General features: G+C 41.4%; 1 protein-coding gene across 1 annotated transcript in view; it reads right to left on the bottom strand.

Moving 5' to 3' along the window:
• The window catches only part of LOC138983184 (cytochrome P450 26B1-like), a 37,152-nt gene that overhangs the window by 15,222 nt on the left and 3,757 nt on the right, over positions 1 to 18,173 (bottom strand). Inside the window, exon 2 of the mRNA XM_070356595.1 lies at positions 15,943 to 16,150. Within this exon, the coding sequence (XP_070212696.1) occupies positions 15,943 to 16,150 (208 nt within the window). The remainder of the gene's footprint in view (positions 1 to 15,942; positions 16,151 to 18,173) is intronic.

Below are 18,173 nucleotides of genomic sequence, written 5' to 3'. Positions count from 1 at the left end.
ACTTTTTGGAAGAGAGAGAGAGAGAGAGAGAGAGAGAGAGAGAGAGAGAGAGAGAGAGAGAGAGAGAGAGAGAGAGAGAGAGGAGATTGGTGTAAACAATGGCTGCATATTTGTGCAATCAGCCCTCGCCCATGAGGATGTTGTTTTAAAGGTTATACTTAACTCATGTCATCACATCACTTGCAATAAACAACATATTTAAATGTATTGACAATCCTGGAGATCAGAAACAGAGCGAGAGAGAGAGAGAGAGAGAGGGGGGGGGAGAGGGAGAGAGAGAGAGCTCGCCCAGTCCCCGCGTTTGTCCCGAGGTCTGTAATTCCTGTAGTCCAGCATGAAAATCATCACAGATCATTACAAGTTTTTACGTGCACTACGGGCATTCTTCCACTTAGGTTCTAAGATACACACAACAACTCTACGGTCTGCTCCATTGCGGGGCTGCCGGGAATTGTATGCCGAATTATGTTGGTAAAATGACACCACAAAACGTACGCCGATCGTTTTCAGTAACAGTAATGGCAATAGTTATCATTCGAAATGATTAAAGTAAGTTCCCTTTATTTATCAGCAGTCACGTGACGTAATTGTGACTGTTGATCACTTCCACTGTGCGTAATTTTGACAAATCTATATATGTGTTCAATCGTTTCTGAATGACGTATGTATGTCACACGCTTTCCTTCTTTGCCAAGCAAACGTGTGCAAGATTGTTTATCCTACATACGTGAGAGAGACATCTGTGACATAATAATCGTTCAAATCACACGTGTGTATATCATGTAAATGAGGTCATGTCAAGAAAGTCTGGCGGGGACCTGTTTTTCCACTGCTTATGATGCCAAAGTCACCGAGACAAACGCCATTATAGAATACCTGCTATTCCGACTTGGTCGTGTGACAGCCGAACTGTCACACGACCAAGTCGGAATAGCATTTATGTCTCACAACTTCAACAGAAGAGAGAACAAACACGTTTTGTGTACTCAAGCTTGACAAACCTAAACACAGGAGCAGCCATTGTGGAGAGATCTACTTTTTGACAGAAGTGACCGAACAACTGTGAATGACGTCTCGGTATATGTGAATGACGTCACAGTCATCGTCACAGTCTGTATCTTTTGAAGCATCGCATTCTTCATGACGTCTTTCTGTGTCTACATCCGCGAAATGTTTGTTCATTCCGGAATCTTTGTCATCTATGTTCAGAACTCTGTCCTTATTGTGTCAGACTAACAGGCCTCCTGAGTGAGCCACTTTCCAAGGGAAGCTAAATTCGCGTATGGAAACAGTACTGTCGTCTGGGATGCCGTTTTCAGTATTCTGAGCGTTGAAGAATTTGTAAAGAGAAAAACGATAACAGCAGGAGAAATAAAAGTCGTGTGTGCATTTTTTGGCTTTTGGAGGGACGATTTTGAGTTTGAATCCGTTCTTGGCATGCTCCTAAAGCGTGCAACATACAATCTTGCACACGTTTGCTTTAGTAGTGGCAAAGAAGGAAAGCGTGTGACATACAAAAATTGCGCTCGCTAATTACCCTCTATGAATCTTTAGAACTAACACGTCACGCCACACTTTCAGAGTGACGTTTCTTTGCTTTGACGTAATAGATTGCACGAGGCTTTAGAAGAGATCGAGGTTCCAAAACAAGCGTCTGCAATTTAGTTGCCTCGACTGCAGGACATTTTCAGTAAAATACACGTAAGTACAGTATGTAGGATAAACAGAATACTACATGGCTTGCTGTGTCGTACCAGATTTACACTCGTTGCTTTTTCAAATAGTGAACAGCTCGCTTTCGCTCACAGTTCAATATTTAAAAAAAACAACTCGTGTAAATCTGGTACGACACACAAGCCATGTAGTATTCTCTATATCTCGTGTGGAAGAAAACGTCTGTCGCACGACCAAGTCTGAATAGCAGGTATTGATACACACACAATTAGGGGAAGGGCCCCTAATATGGACCACTTTTTCACTCACATGCGAAGCAAAAGTGAGTCTATGTACTCACCCGAGTCGTCCGTCCGTCCGTCCGTCCGTCCGGAAAACTTTAACGTTGGATATTTCTTGGACACTATTCAGTCTATCAGTACCAAATTTGGCAAGATGGTGTATGATGACAAGGCCCCAAAAAACATACATAGCATCTTGACCTTGCTTCAAGGTCAAGGTCGCAGGGGCCATAAATGTTGCCTAAAAAACAGCTATTTTTCACATTTTTCCCATTTTCTCTGAAGTTTTTGAGATTTAATACCTCACCTATATATGATATATAGGGCAAAGTAAGCCCCATCTTTTGATACCAGTTTGGTTTACCTTGCTTCAAGGTCAAGGTCACAGGAGCTCTTCAAAGTTGGATTGTATACATATTTTGAAGTGACCTTGACCCTGAACTATGGAAGATAACTGTTTCAAACTTAATAATTATGTGGGGCACATGTTATGCTTTCATCATGAGACACATTTGGTCACATATGATCAAGGTCAAGGTCACTTTGACCCTTATGCAATGTGACCAAAATAAGGTAGTGAACCACTAAAAGTGACCATATCTCATGGTAGAAAGAGCCAATAAGCACCATTGTACTTCTTATGTCTTGTCAAGGTCACATGTATTTTGGTAGGAAAAATGCGTAAAGCATGTGAGTCGTATGGGCTTTGCCCTTCTTGTTGTTTATTGCTGATAACTAGCTTGTTTTCTTGCGAAGAAGTTTCATTTTGTGGTTGGTAGTCCTTCTCTCTTAGTTTAACCGTTAGGCCTAATTAGAGTGAAATAGCTTTGATAGACATTCAGCAAAAATTAAATACAGAAAAAATCATAAATGGTCCATATTAGGAGCCTGGGCGCCCAATATGGACCAGTGAAGCGGCCTTCACGAATCACTGTAAAAAGCCCCCTATACTTCAAAATAACATGATACAACTTCGTGTGCAGGTCAGACAAATTCAAATATGCTTTAGATTTAGCTGTTTCGGGTTGATGAGAGCATTATTTGAAGCACACCAGGAAACTGAAGAAGCTTATCAAAAACAGAGTGAAAATAAGTGAAATTATCAACTTCCACACGAAAAAGACTATTTGTTATATTTTTTTGAAATCTCGAGGGCTAGTTATAGGTTATTTTCAGCAAGCTTCTTAATGAATTAATAAAAATTGCTTTTAGCTTTTATTTTCTTCGATTTGTTGAAGGTGGTCCATATTAGGGGACTCACACATACTTTGAGGTTTTGCTATTATTTTTTGTTTGCAGTAGAAACCCGGGGTACACACTGCTAAAATGTAACAAATACGGTCTTAGCTGTCATATGTAGCCATTTTTGTGTGATAAAAGCTTTGGCTGTGGACAGAAACGAGTCCGTTTTAGGCGGCAAATTTAGAGTGAACGCTGCCAAAAGTTAAAAAAAGCAAAAAAGCCTAACGGTTTTGAGGTTTGTGTTTCTGCAACTGTTTTGACATGTGCAACTTACCCAGAGAGGGTGAATAAAGCGAATGAAATTGTTTTGAGCGCTCTAGCGCCGTTAGTTTGTCAGAACCGGAGGTGGTCCATATTAGGAGCCGGTCCATATTAGGAGCCTTTCCCCTACAGCACTTTATTGTCCAGTACAGTAAGTTTTTAAAGTCCAAAAACAAAACTTTGTACATGTATCAGTCTGTAAAGGGAAGGAGATTTTTTTTGTAAAGGGTCGGTGCAATGGGAGGGAGATTAACGGGTGTGGGGAGGGGTAGGGGATGTAGGGGAAATGTTGAGGCCGAAAAATGTGTTGTCAGATCTCAAAGAAATCGGGACGAAGATGAAATGTCCAAAAAACAGCTAACGACAAGAAGAAGAACCTCAGATGCAGCGGCGGAGCTTTAAGTGATCGATCTCAACGAACTCAAACGCACCATTTCTCCGTGATTAATTATTCTTAATCTTCACCGCACACTCTCCCCTTTTTCACCCCTCTTAAGAATGCATTCGACAAATAAAGCAGTCATTGCGTTTGACGAATGGGACTTGAATCACGAATGTCGAATCACGGCCTGTGAACTTGACTGTACACCCTTTTTCATTTCCTAAGAATCGTGTTTGATGCACATGGCGGTCATTGCGTATGACGAATGGAACTTGAATCACGAAAGCCGAATCACCTTTGAACTTTCCTGCAGACCCTTTTTCACTTCCTAAGAATCGTGTATGAATAATGATGCACATGGCGGTCATTGCGTATGACGAAGGGGATAAGATGAACCAGGCCGATTGACTGGCTCGACCTACTGGCGGGCTTCTCCAAGCCCCTGCGTCTTGTACCCACTGGACGTGTATCTTGTGCTCCTTGATTCAATCATACATTCCATGGCTCTGTAAACTTGTATCTGAATACTGTTTAAGCCAAGCCCGCAACAACCCCCATAAACTCATGGCGGGTGGTCTCCTTGAAACCTCATGTTGTTTGCAGCTTAGCTGTGTCCGTTTTATAATTTAATGATGATTTAGACAGTTACTGAGTTAGATTATGCAAAACGCATCTTTAATGACCTGACCTGCATTGAAACCCCACCCCAAGTAAACTCGCACCATTATTATCGACACACACACACACACACACGCACACGCACCATGACACACACACACACACACGCACACGCACCATGACACACGCACCCACGCACGCACGTGCACGCACACGCACCATGACACACACACACACACACACGTTTCATCAGACTGATTTGTTTAAACAGTGACAGGGGCGGATCAGTTGCTTTGTAAGGGGGGGGGGGGCACTTTAAATCGAAAGTGAATGTGATGGGCGCGAAGCGGCCGAATTTGCTAGGGGGGTCCGGGGGCATGCTCCCCCGGAAAAAAATTTTGCCCAAAAGAAGCAAAATGGTGCCATCTGGTGCCATTTGAACTTAGAAATGGTCATAGAATCAGCATAGAAAAATCTTTTTTTGTTCTTCTTCTTTTTTTTCTTTTTTTTCGGGGGGGGGGGGGGGCACGTGCCCCCTGTGCCCCCCCCCCTCGTCCGCCCCTGAGTGATAGCGTCAAGGTGTGTGCCAACGTTCTTTGCAGTCGCCGTCCACTGTCAAAACAAAAGCTGTTGTGGGCGGGCGTTTGACAGCAGTCATAATACACGTCATAATAAGCTTACACGTCATAGCTTATCTTTCCGTCATAACATAAGTTACCCCGCGCATTGAACATACGCGGCGTGAGGGGCTTGTTGTGACCTAGAAAATGTGAAGCATAATTAGTCTATAAGTGAAGGCATATTGGCATTCTATCCATCATTTGCAGTCATATTTCAATTTGCAAAACATCTACAGAGAGAGAGACAGAGAGAGAGAGAGAACGCGGGAATACGTCACTGTTTAACGACGTGTAAATGGTGCAGAAAAAAGAGAAAGAGAGAGGAAAGGGATAGGGAGGGAAAACGGTTATCAGTATAACTCTGAAGACAACTTAGGGCGAGGCACGTAATCCCTTTCCTCTCTACATTGTGGTCGATAAAACCACAATTAGACTTCACTTACTCAGGTAAGCTCGTCATAATTATGTAATTTTATCTCCCACAATTCCGAGAGGAATGGGTCACGTGTGGAGTTCCTGGCTCTTCCACAGGGATATCGTGATTCTCCCCGCATTTTCACGAAACTACTAAAGCCTGTATTGGCCCACTTACGTTTATCTGGCCATACCCTTCTGATATACATTGATGATACCCTTTTGCAAGGAGACACTTTTGAAGAATGCCAGGCAGCTGTGTTAGATACATGTGCTTTGTTGGATCGTTTGGGCTTTACTGTGCATCCTGTGAAGTCAGTATTTACACCTACTCAATGCATTGAGTTTTTAGGGTTTCAGCTTGATTCTCAGAACATGTTAGTTTCTCTGACCCCCCGGACAGTTGATAAAATTCGTACTAAGTGCGCTGATTTGGCTGCAAGAAAGAAATGTACAATTAGGCAGTTGGCTGAAGTTATCGGATATTTAGTGGCTGCCCAACCGGGTGTTTGTGTTGCACCTCTCTTTTTTAAACGATTAGAGATCGCAAAAAATGAAGCCCTTGCTGTTAGGAAAGGTGACTTTGATGCAGAACTCGTGGTTTCAGAACAAGTTCGTTCAGACCTTCTCTGGTGGATTGATAATGTAAAGCAATATCCTTCCCCTGTTAGCAGAGGCATACCTACTGTAATAGTAAAATCAGATGCTTCGAAAATAGGGTGGGGGGCGGAGTGTCAGGGTAGCACCACAGGTGGAATGTGGACCAAGGAAGAAGCTTTTGAACATATTAACTGTTTGGAACTTAAAGCAGCTTATTTTGCCTTGAAATCCCTTTGCAGGGGATTATGTCACTCTTACATTCAGTTACTTACAGACAATAGCACCACTGTTGCTTGTATTAATAACATGGGCAGCACAAAAGTTTTGTGCAACGACATTGCCAGAGACATTTGGTTGTGGTGCTTATCACATAGTAATTGTGTAACAGCAACACACTTACCGGGTTGCCTAAATATCGAGGCAGATGCAGAATCCCGTGTAGATAGACACAACATTGAATGGCATTTGGACACACAAGTGTTTGCAGAAGTCATCAATCGGTTTGGTCTCTGTGATGTAGACTTGTTTTCTTCTCGTGTTAACGCACAGTTAAGAAAGTATGTTTCATGGAAACCTGACCCAGATGCATTTGCCATTGATGCATTTTCCTTAGACTGGTCATTGTTCAGGGCGTTCTGTTTTCCGCCTTTCAGTCTCATTCCAAGAGTGCTCCAAAGGATAGAAGTCTTAGAGGCGGAGTGTGTGCTGGTGGTGCCATTATGGACAACGCAAGTGTGGTTCACGAAACTGTTGCGTCTACTAGTAGAACTGCCGGTCATGTTGCCCCGAAAAGAAAACTTACTCAGTCATCCACTGACAGGGGAGCACCATCCACTACTGAAGAAGATGAAACTAATAGCATGTTCCTTGTCCGGACAGCCCTCCAGAAACAGGGAATTCAGGATGAAGCAACAGACATTATCATGTCAGCCTGGAGAGAGGGTACGAAGCGTAACTACGAGTCATATTTCAAACGCTGGCTTCAGCATTGCCTTGAACGGGATAGAGATCCCTTTTGTGCCTCTCCACATGAGTTGATAAGGTTTTTAACGAAACTGTTCCAAGAAGGCAAAGGATACAGCAGTTTGAACATGGCACGAAGCGCTGTTTCCGCATTGTCCCTTCAGGATAATTGTTCAGTGGGTTGTCATCTACTGGTGAAGAAGTTTTTGAAAGGAGCTTTCAACAGACGGCCAGCTTTGCCCCGTACTTGTGTGACATGGGACGCTAATCTAGTGCTAAATTTTTTAAAAGAATGGTCACCGGCAAAATTTTTATCGCTGGCGCAATTGACGCTTAAAACTGTGCTGTTGTGTTTGTTGGTCTCTAGTCAAAGGGGACAGGCGATTTGGTTGATGGACTTGCGTAACATGAGTTGGACAAAGGAAGATGTACGATGTAGGTTTGGGGATTTGCTCAAAACTTCTGGCCCAAACAAACATCAGAATGAAGTGGTATTTTGTGCTTTCCCGTCTGATTTGGCAATTTGTGTTGTACATTATTTGAAACAATATGTCAAAAGAACTCGTGCATTTAGAGGAACGGAAACGAGACTCTTTATCAGTTGGACAGCCCCTCACAAAGCGGTGTCGAGAGATACTATCCGTCGATGGACAAAGATTGGATTACAAAAAGCGGGTATTGACATGACAATATTTACGCCGCATTCAACTCGTTCCGCTGCATCTAGTAAAGCTGCAAGTAAAATTCCTCTGGCAACCATTCTGAAGACTGTTGGTTGGCGTCGGGCTAATACCTTCACAACTTTTTACAAGAAACCAGTGGACAGTGGGAGGAGTTTTGGACAGGCTGTTCTGTCATGAAGAATTGGGGTAGGTTTATATGTATTTCAATTCATCGACAGTGCTAGGGTGTAAATGTTGCAGACTTTAAAGTCTCACGTGACCCATTCCTCTCGGAATTGTGGGAGATATGGTTTAAGCAAACAGTAACACAATCATGGGGCAACCAAGGAAAATTGTCTAAGGGTACAAGTAAGAAAAAAGTTTTTCATTAATTTTGAAAAAAAAAAAAAAAGAGAGAGACAGAGAGAGAGACAGAGAGAGAGAGAGAGGGGCGGGGGGGGGGGGGGATAGGTAGGCGCAGTTCGGCAGGCTAGCAGGTATCCGAATCTATAACTATATTTTCCCTCTGCGTCCTTCGAGCAAAAGAAAATAGGCCTACCATGCACAATGTAACAGAATAGTGTGACATATTATACACAAGCAGATCAGTGTATTTTAAAAGTTAGTTCTAGCGCCTGATTGTCCGATCAGACAGTCCACTAAAATAAATTCTTTGAAAATGTCTCACTCTCGACGGAAAGCAGCCAGGATGTTCCCGTTCGGTGAGCGTTCAAATGGAAGTATGTTTGTACTGTATGTAGAGGCTCGGGGAGCTCAGTGATCAGAAACTGATGGTTTACGAGAGGCTGTGTGCAGGGGCGGATCAGTTGCCTTGTAAGGGGGGGTGCACTTTGAATCGAAAGGGAATGTGATGGGCGCGAAGCGCCCGAATTTGCTAGGGGGGTACGGGGGCATGCCCCCCCCCCCGGAAAAATTTTTTGCTCAAAGAAGCAAAATGGTGCCATCTGGTGCCATTTGAACTTATAAATGGTCATAGAATCAGCTTTCCCAATTTTTTTCTTTTTTTTTTTGCTGGAGGGGGGGTGTGCAACCCCCCCCCCCCCTCGTCAGCCCCTGGTGTGTGCCTTTAAATACTACTGTGACAGGGTGCCGGTGACGCAGTAGTCTCCCTTCACGGCAGCTGTGCACTGACAGAGTGGTCTGCCGGCCTTGACGGCTTGAGCGTGGGCTATTTGTAGTTCCTTGTGGGGTCCGGCTGCTGTGGTCTCCTGGCATGCTCCTTGGAACCTTTGTGTTCACCCATAGCGGATTTTATACAGCTATTAATTCAATTCTCAATCCTGACACGATCTGCCTTGAATGGGGAGGTTGGCGATGACTCGCACTGTCTACACCACAACTCTCAATCCTCTTTGGCTGGCTTTGCTTCGAAAGGAGATTCTTGTGCTTCGTGCACTGAGTCACACTGATTAAGAGCGGGCAAGATGCCACAGATTCGACATGCAATGTTCCCTCTGGCAAGCTCTGGGTGCACAAAGGGGCTTGTTTTGTTGATAGGGAACCATCTGTGACCTAATCGATAGACATAGTTCATAACAGAGGAAACTGCAACACACACAAATGCTAATTAACTTCTGCATCTGTTGAATAAGCTACTTCATATTTAGCGTACATTGACTTCAGCTTATGCATGGCCTGTTCAAAATGTCGGGGATTGACTCAACAGTACGAGGTTTGACATTGAGCAGATTTAAACCCTCCAGACTTTCAGCTTTGGGATTAATTGAATGTCCGAGTATACAAAAACACCCCCCCCCCCCCCCCCCCCCCCCCACCCCCGCCCTCCTCCCACAGGTCATCGGTGACCTGAAGACAGCAGTTACAGCTAGGTTTAGGATTGCGTCAACTGCTTTCGAAATGCGATGGAAACATCTGTTAGTAAACATCTGCACTGTGAATGAATGAAAATGCCCTGAGTTGTCCATCTACTTAGAGCTAGTTCACTAACGAGGATTGTTTCTGAGTTGTCCATCTACTTAGAGCTAGTTCACTAACGAGGATTGTTTCTGAGTTGTCCATCTACTTAGAGCTAGTTCACTAACGAGGATTGTTTCTGAATTGTCCATCTACTTAGAGCTAGTTCACTAACGAGGATTGTTTCTGAGTTGTCCATCTACTTAGAGCTAGTTCACTAACGAGGATTGTTTCTGAGTTGTCCATCTACTTAGAGCTAGTTCACTAACGAGGATTGTTTCTGAGTTGTCCATCTACTTAGAGCTAGTTCACTAACGAGGATTGTTTCTGAGTTGTCCATCTACTTAGAGCTAGTTCACTAACGAGGATTGTTTCTGAGTTGTCCATCTACTTAGAGCTAGTTCACTAACGAGAATTGTTTCTGAAAGTCCGGCTCTCTATTTGTTTAACAAAGTCCAAATGACGAAACATTTCACAAGACTCATCCTCTCTACTGTTTCACATTGGCAACACTGGTATGAGTGCTTGATGAGACAAGCACTGTCGAGGTTTGGGCTATTCAAACAGACTCTGCTCTGAAGGCAACGCCAACACAACCCCTGGTCTGTCTGGACCCTTGCCCTGTGCTGACCTTGGCATGGCCCATAATGCAACAGTCAACATGAAGCAAAGTCAATTTTTAAGGTCCAGTCTTGTACGCCGCTTTCTTTGTTCCCAGGTACATTCGTTTAGTGAAAAAGAAAGATAGAAAAGGAAAAGAAAGAACGAAAGGAAGAAAGAACAAGTCGCGTAAGGCGAAATTACTACATTTAGTCAAGCTGTGGAACTCACAGAATGAAACTAAACGCACTGCATTTTTTCACAATGACCGTAGTCCGCCGCTTGTGCATAACGGAGTGAAACTGACAAGCCTGTTCAGCGCGGTAGTATAGTGGTTTCGCTGTGCTGCATAGCACGCTTTTCTGTACCTCTCTTCGTTTTAAATTTGTGAGCGTGTTTTTAATCCAAACATATCATATCTATATGTTTTTGGAATCAGGAACCGACAAGGAATAAGATGAAATTGTTTTTAAATCGATTTCGGAAATTTACTTTTGATCATAATTTTTATATTTTTAATTTTGAGAGCTTGTTTTTAATCCAAATATAACATATTTATATGTTTTAGGAATCAGGAAATGATGTAGAATAAGATGAACGTAAATTTGGATCGTTTTATATAAAAAAAATTATTACAATTTTCAGATTTTTAATGACCAAAGTCATTAATTAATTTTTAAGCCACCAAGCTGAAAATGCAATACCGAAGTCCGGCCTTCGTCGAAGATTGCTTTACAAAAATTTCAATCAATTTGATTGAAAAATGAGGGTGTGACAGTGCCGCCTCAACTTTTACAAAAAGCCGGATATGACGTCATCAAAAGTATTTATCGAAAAAAAGGAAAAAATATCCGGGGATATCATTCCCAGGAACTCTCATGTCAAATTTAATAAAGATCGGTCCAGTAGTTTGGTCTGAATCGCTCTACACACACACACGCACAGACACACACACACACACACACACACACACACACGCACCACGACCCTCGTCTCGATTACCCCTCTATGTTAAAAAGATTTAGTCAAAACTTGACTAAATGTAAAAACAGGTCGCGTAAGGCGAAATTACTAAATTCAGCCAAGCTGTGGAACTCACAGAATGAAACTGAACGCACTGCATTTTTTCACAATGACCGTAATCCGCGGCTCGTGCAAAAGGCAGTGAAATTTAATTAACGAGCCTGTTTAGCGCGCGGGTGGTTGCGCTGTGCTGCATAACACGCTTTTCTGTACCTCTCTTTGTTTTAACTTTCTGAGCGTGTTTGTAATCCAAACATATCATATCTATATGATTTTAGAATCAGGAACCGACAAGGAATACGATGAAATTGTTTTTAAATCGATTTCGAAAATTTTATTTTAATCATAATTTTTATATTTTTGATTTTCAGAGCTTGTTTTTAATCTGAATATAACATATGTATATGTTTTTGGAATCAGAAAATGATAAAGAATAAGATGAACGTAATTTTGGATCGTTTTATAAAAAAAACTATTTTTAATTACAATTTTCAGATTTGTAATGACCAAAGTCATTAATTAATTTTAAAGCCTCCAAGCTGAAATGCAATTCCAAAGTCCGGCCTTCGTCGAAGATTGCTTGGCCAAAATTTCAATCAATTTGATTAAAAAAACAAGTCGCGTAAGGCGAAATTACAACATTTTAGTCAAGCTGTCGAACTAACAGAATGAAACTGAGCGAATACTCGTAGTATCGTCAGTCCACCGCTCGATGCACAGGCAGTGAAATTGACAAAAAGAGCGGGGTAGTGGTTGCGCTGAGAAGGATAGTACGCTTTTCTTTATCTCTATTCTTTTTATATTTAGTCAAGTTTTGACTAAATATTTTAACGTAGAGGGGGGAATCGAGACGAGGGTCGTGGTGTATGTGTGTGTGTGTGTGTGTGTGTGTGTGTGTGTGTGTGTGTGTGTGTGTGTCTGTCTGTGTGTGTGTGTAGAGCGATTCAGACTAAACTACTGGACCGATCTTTATGAAATTTGACATGAGAGTTCCTGGGTATGAAATCCCCGAACGTTTTTTTCATTTTTTTGATAAATGTCTTTGATGACGTCATATCCGGCTTTTCGTGAAAGTTGAGGCGGCACTGTCACGCCCTCATTTTTCAACCAAATTGGTTGAAATTGTGGTCAAGTAATCTTCGACGAAGCCCGGGGTTCGGTATTGCATTTCAGCGTGGTGGCTTAAAAAATAATTAATGACTTTGGTCATTAAAAATCGGAAAATTTAAAAAATAAATAAAAATTTATAAAACGATCCAAATTTACGTTTATTTTATTCTCCATCATTTGCTGATTCCAAAAACATATAAATATGTTATATTCGAATTAAAAACAAGCTCTGAAAATTAAATATATAAAAATTATTATCAAAATTAAATTGTCCAAATCAATTTAAAAACACTTTCATCTTATTCCTTGTCGGTTCCTGATTCCAAAAACATATAGATATGATATGTTTGGATTAAAAACACGCTCAGAAAGTTAAAACAAAGAGAGGTACAGAAAAGCGTGCTATCCTTCTTAGCGCAACTACTACCCCGCTCTTCTTGTCAATTTCACTGCCTTTGCCATAAGCGGTGGACTGACGATGCTACGAGTATACGGTCTTGCTGCGTTGCATTGCGTTCCGTTTCATTCTGTGAGTTCGACAGCTACTTGACTAAATGTTGTATTTTCGCCTTACGCGACTTGTTAACTTTCTGATCGTGTTTTTAATCCAAACATATCACATCTGTATGTTTTTGGAATCAGGAACCCACAAGGAATAAGATGAAATTGTTTTTAAATCGATTTCGGAAATTTTATTTTAATAATAATTTTTATATTTTTAATTTTCAGAGCTTGTTTTTAATCCGAATATAACATATTTATATGTTTTTGGAATCAGAAAATGATGAAGAATAAGATAAACGTAAATTTAGATCGTTTTTTATTTTTTGTTTTTTTTACAATTTTCAGATTTTTAATTACCAAAGTCATTAATTAATTTTTAAGCCACCAAGCTGAAATGCTATACCGAAGTCCGGCCTTCGTCGAAGATTGAAAAATGAGGGTGTGACAGTGCCGCCTCAACTTTTACAAAAAGCCGGATATGACGTCATCAAAGGTATTTATCGAAAAAAAGAAAAAATGGGGATATCATTCCCAGGAACTCTCATGTCAAATTTCATAAAGATCGGTCCAGTAGTTTGGTCTGAATCGCTCTACACACACACACACAGACACAGACACAGACACAGACACACACACACACACACACACACACACACACACATACACCACGACCCTCCTCTCGATTCCCCCCTCTATGTTAAAACATTTAGTCAAAACTTGACGAAATGTAAACAAGTCGCGTAAGGCGAAATTACTACATTTAGTCAAGCTGTGGAACTCACAGAATGAAACTGAACGTAGTCCGCCGCTTGTGCAAAAGGCAGTGCAAGTGACGAGCCTGTTTGGCGCGGCAGCGGTTGCGCTGTGCTTCATAGCACGCTTTACTGTACCTCTCTTCGTTTTAACTTTCTGAGCGTGTTTTTAATCCAAACATATCATATCTATATGTTTTTGGAATCAGGAACCGACAAGGAATAAGATGAAATTGTTTTTGAATCGATTTCGGAAATTTAATTTTGATCATAAGTTTTATATTTTTAATTTTCAGAGATTGTTTTTAATCCAAATATAACATATTTATATGTTTTTGGAATCCGAAAATGACGAAGAATAAGATGAAATTGTTTTTGGATCGTTTAATAAAAAAATAATTTTAATTACAAGTTTCCGATTTTTAATGACCAAACTTACTCTTTAGTTTTTAAGCCACCAAGCTGATATGCAATACCAAACCCCGGCCTTCGTCGAAGATTGCTTTGCCAAAATTTCAATCAATTTAAAAATGAGGGTGTGACAGTGCCGCCTCAACTTTTACAAAAAGCCGGATATGACGTCATCAAAGGTATTTATCGAAAAAAAGAAAAAATCGTCCGGGGATATCATACCCAGGAACTCTCATGTCAAATTTTATAAAGATCGGCCCAGTAGTTTAGTCTGAATCGCTCTACACACACACAGACACACACACACACACACACACACACACACACACACACACACACATACACCACGATCCTCGTCTCGATTCCCCCCTCTATGTTAAAACATTTAGTCAAAACTTGACAAAATGTAAAGAAGCGCCTGTCTTTTTACATTTAGTCAAGTTTTCATCAAAGGTATTTATCGAAAAAAAGAAAAAAAACGTCCGAGGATATCATACCCAGGAACTCTCATGTCAAATTTTATAAAGATCGGCCCAGTAGTTTAGTCTGAATCGCTCTACACACACACACAGACACACAGACACACACACACACACACACACACACACACACACACACACACACACATACACCACGACCCTCGTCTCGATTCCCCCCTCTATGTTAAAACATTTAGTCAAAACTTGACTAAATGTAAAAAAGCGCCTGTCTTTTTACATTTAGTCAAGGTGTCTGTGTGTGTGTGTGTGTAGAGCGATTCAGACTAAACTGCTCGACCGATCTTTATGAAATTTGACATGAGAGTTCCTGGGTATGAAATCCCCGAACGTTTTTTTTTCATTTTTTTGATAAATGTCTTTGATGACGTCATATCCGGCTTTTCGTGAAAGTTGAGGCGGCACTGTCACGCCCTCATTTTTCAATCAAATTGGTTGAAATTTTGGTCAAGTAATCTTCGACGAAGCCCGGGGTTCGGTATTGCATTTCAGCTTGGTGACTTAAAAATTAATTAATGACTTTGGTCATTAAAAATCTGAAAATTGTAAAAAAAAATAAAAATTTATAAAACGATCCAAATTTACGTTTATCTTATTCGCCATCATTTGCTGATTCCAAAAACATATAAATATGTTATATTTGGATTAAAAACAAGCTCTGAAAATTAAATATATAAAAATTATTATCAAAATTAAATTGTCCAAATCAATTTAAAAACACTTTCATCTTATTCCTTGTCGGTTCCTGATTCCAAAAACATATAGATATGATATGTTTGGATTAAAAACACGCTCAGAAAGTTAAAACAAAGAGAGGTACAGAAAAGCGTGCTATCCTTCTTAGCGCAACTACTACCCCGCTCTTCTTGTCAATTTCACTGCCTATGCTGTGAGCGGTGGACTACGAGTATACGGTCTTGCTGCGTTGCATTGCGTTCAGTTTCATTCTGTGAGTTCGACAGCTACTTGACTAAATATTGTATTTTCGCCTTACGCGACTTGTTTTTTTACTGAATTTAAATGCAGATGGGGTCACTATGAGAGGGGGAACAGAACCACGGACAAGAATACAAACAGGAAGATAGACGCGAACAGGTTAACAAAAGCGCGGTGATGTTCAAGAATAGCCAGTCCCAAATTCAAGGAAGCTGTTGCAAACTTTGAAGGCTGGTGAGGGGAACCCTGGCAGTATGTTTGAACTAAAAACAAAAAATCGTCATAAGAAAAGAAACAATTGACTTAAAAAGTCTTGACATTACAGAACAGAACAGGACAAGGTGGATTATTGACTGGATTTGGGACAATACTTTTGAACAATACCCACTAACGAAGAGGATAAAGAGAAGCAGATCGATAGAAATGCCAAATTTTGACAGAAACTGAGAAAGGTTACCTTTCTGATAAACTCCAGTGTTTCCCCGATGAATGGATATCCCATGTTGCCGGGCGGAAGCGGAACTGGACAGGTGTCATCGCGCATGCGTTCGAAGGACGATGGCCAATACTTGGTGATCCAAAAGTAGGTCAGTGCCGCCAGTACGGTGAGCACGAGCAGTGACGTGGTGGTCACTGTCCATGTCTCCCACACACTCACCACACAGCTGTGGAAGACAAAGAACATTCTCGGTCAACCAGATCGAACCTAGAGTGGGTGAATGGTGCTCGGTATGAATTTAGTTTATTCACTTCTGTAGATGTGAGCTCTCTGTCTGTCTCTCTCCTTTCTCTTTCTCCCTTTCTCTGTCTGTCTGTCTCTCTCTCTCTCGCTTTCTCTCTCTCTCTCTCTCTCTCTCTCTCTGTCTGTCTCTCTCCCCATCTCTCTCTGTCTCTCTCCCCATATCTCTCTAGCTCTGTCTCTCTCCCCCCCCCATCTCTCTCCCCAACTCTCTCTCTGTCTCTCGCTATGTCTCTGTCTATCTCTTGTTTTCCTTCACACACCCCACCCTTATCCTCCCGCCGTCTTAAGTCCTTTTTCCAATAATCTCTCTCTCTCTCTCTCTCTCTCTCTCTCTCTCTCTCTCTCTCTCTCTCTCTCTCTCTCTCTCTCTCTCTCTCTCTCTCTCTCTCTCTCTCTCTCTCTCTCTCTCTCTCTCTCTCTCTCTCTCTCTCTCTCTCTCTCTTAATTAAACTTCTTCTATTCGTAACATTTTGGATTCGAATGGGAGTCATGTCGACTCATTTTTTTACAAAACTGAAAATAAACCTATGTCATGGTATACAAGACAATGAAAAGGGACGATGTATTCATATCATATCTGGGTCACAAATGAGGTAACCAGTACTTTTCATCTGTTTGTTGTCATATCAGTGAATCTGTTTTTGGCTCACGTAAGTGTAGCCTATGCGATCATAACTTTGTCTGTCTGTGCGTGCGTGCGTGCGTGCGTGCGTGCGTCTGTGCGTGTGTATGTCTGTGGTAGAAACTCTAACATTTGAAGACGTCACATTACATTGACGTCACATTATGACGTGAGAGGGTTAGACGTCACGCGAAGGAAGTACTGACAGTCTCGGTCATTATTATTTTGAGCGCGCCGAGACTAGTTGGCAGTCGTGTCCTTGTAAGTAGGCTACATGCAGACAGACAGATCTAGATCTTGTGTCTCGCTTTCTTGCACAGTTTCACCTATGCTCTTTCTGTGTGTGTGTGTGTGTGTGTGTGTGTGTGTGTGTGTGTGTGTGTGTGTGTGTGTGTGTGTGTGTGTGTGATTGAGTTTGTGTTACTGTTTGTCGATTTCTTACGTGAGCCTTGATGGCTTCGCCTCTTGTCTTTGCTTATATTCTCAACACTTGTTTAAGTTATCAGCTTGATGATAATCATGTTCTGTGTTTGCAGAAACAATTGAAAAAGACTTGCGTCAGGTTGCACATCGACTTCCGTCTGGAATTCATGATTGAATTTAAGAAAAAACATGCAGCTATCGGGAGGACGTCAGCCAGACGTCCGCCAAAATTAACTTCAGACTGATTGTTTCTCCGTCAATTTCAAGCAGTACTATTATCTTGAGGGAGAAAACCTTGTCAAGATCTTAGAACTGAAACAGATTTGTAATGTAATTCGATCGATTTCACCCCGTATCCGATTTATTCAAAAACGCACCGAGCGGTTACCTCCCTTGATTAAGAAAATAACTATTTTGTGTTGCAGCTAATTTCAAAGTCAAAATGCCATAACTCATCACAAACTAGAATCTAAGGGGGCATACATGGTCCAAAGTACGATCAGCAGCACCTGGGTGGGGGGCGGTGCGTCCCGCTAGCGCTACGTGTCATTTGTGCTACGTATCGTTTGCGCTATTTTCTGTAGTGCTATCGACACAAATTACCAAAAACAGTAGTGCTATCGGCACGTAGTGCTATTGCCACAATTCACACATGCCATTATCACTACGTCTCAATAGAACTACGTGTCGATATCACTATTTTTGAAAATCCAATGTACTGTAGCGCTACGTGTCGATAGCGCTACGTGTCGATAGCACTACTACATGTTCAAACGGCAGACACTTCCCATTGTGTTTGCGTGTGAGTGTATATATATATATATATATATATATATATATATATATATATATATATGTCTGCATGGCTGTCTGTCGGATCTGTCCGTCTCTGTCTCTCTGT

The sequence above is a fragment of the Littorina saxatilis genome, linkage group LG12, assembly GCF_037325665.1.
Source record: "Littorina saxatilis isolate snail1 linkage group LG12, US_GU_Lsax_2.0, whole genome shotgun sequence".
NCBI classification, from domain to species: Eukaryota; Metazoa; Mollusca; class Gastropoda; order Littorinimorpha; family Littorinidae; genus Littorina; species Littorina saxatilis.
Note: the sequence above shows the minus strand (reverse complement) of the source record. Positions and strands in the feature narration are given on the sequence as shown.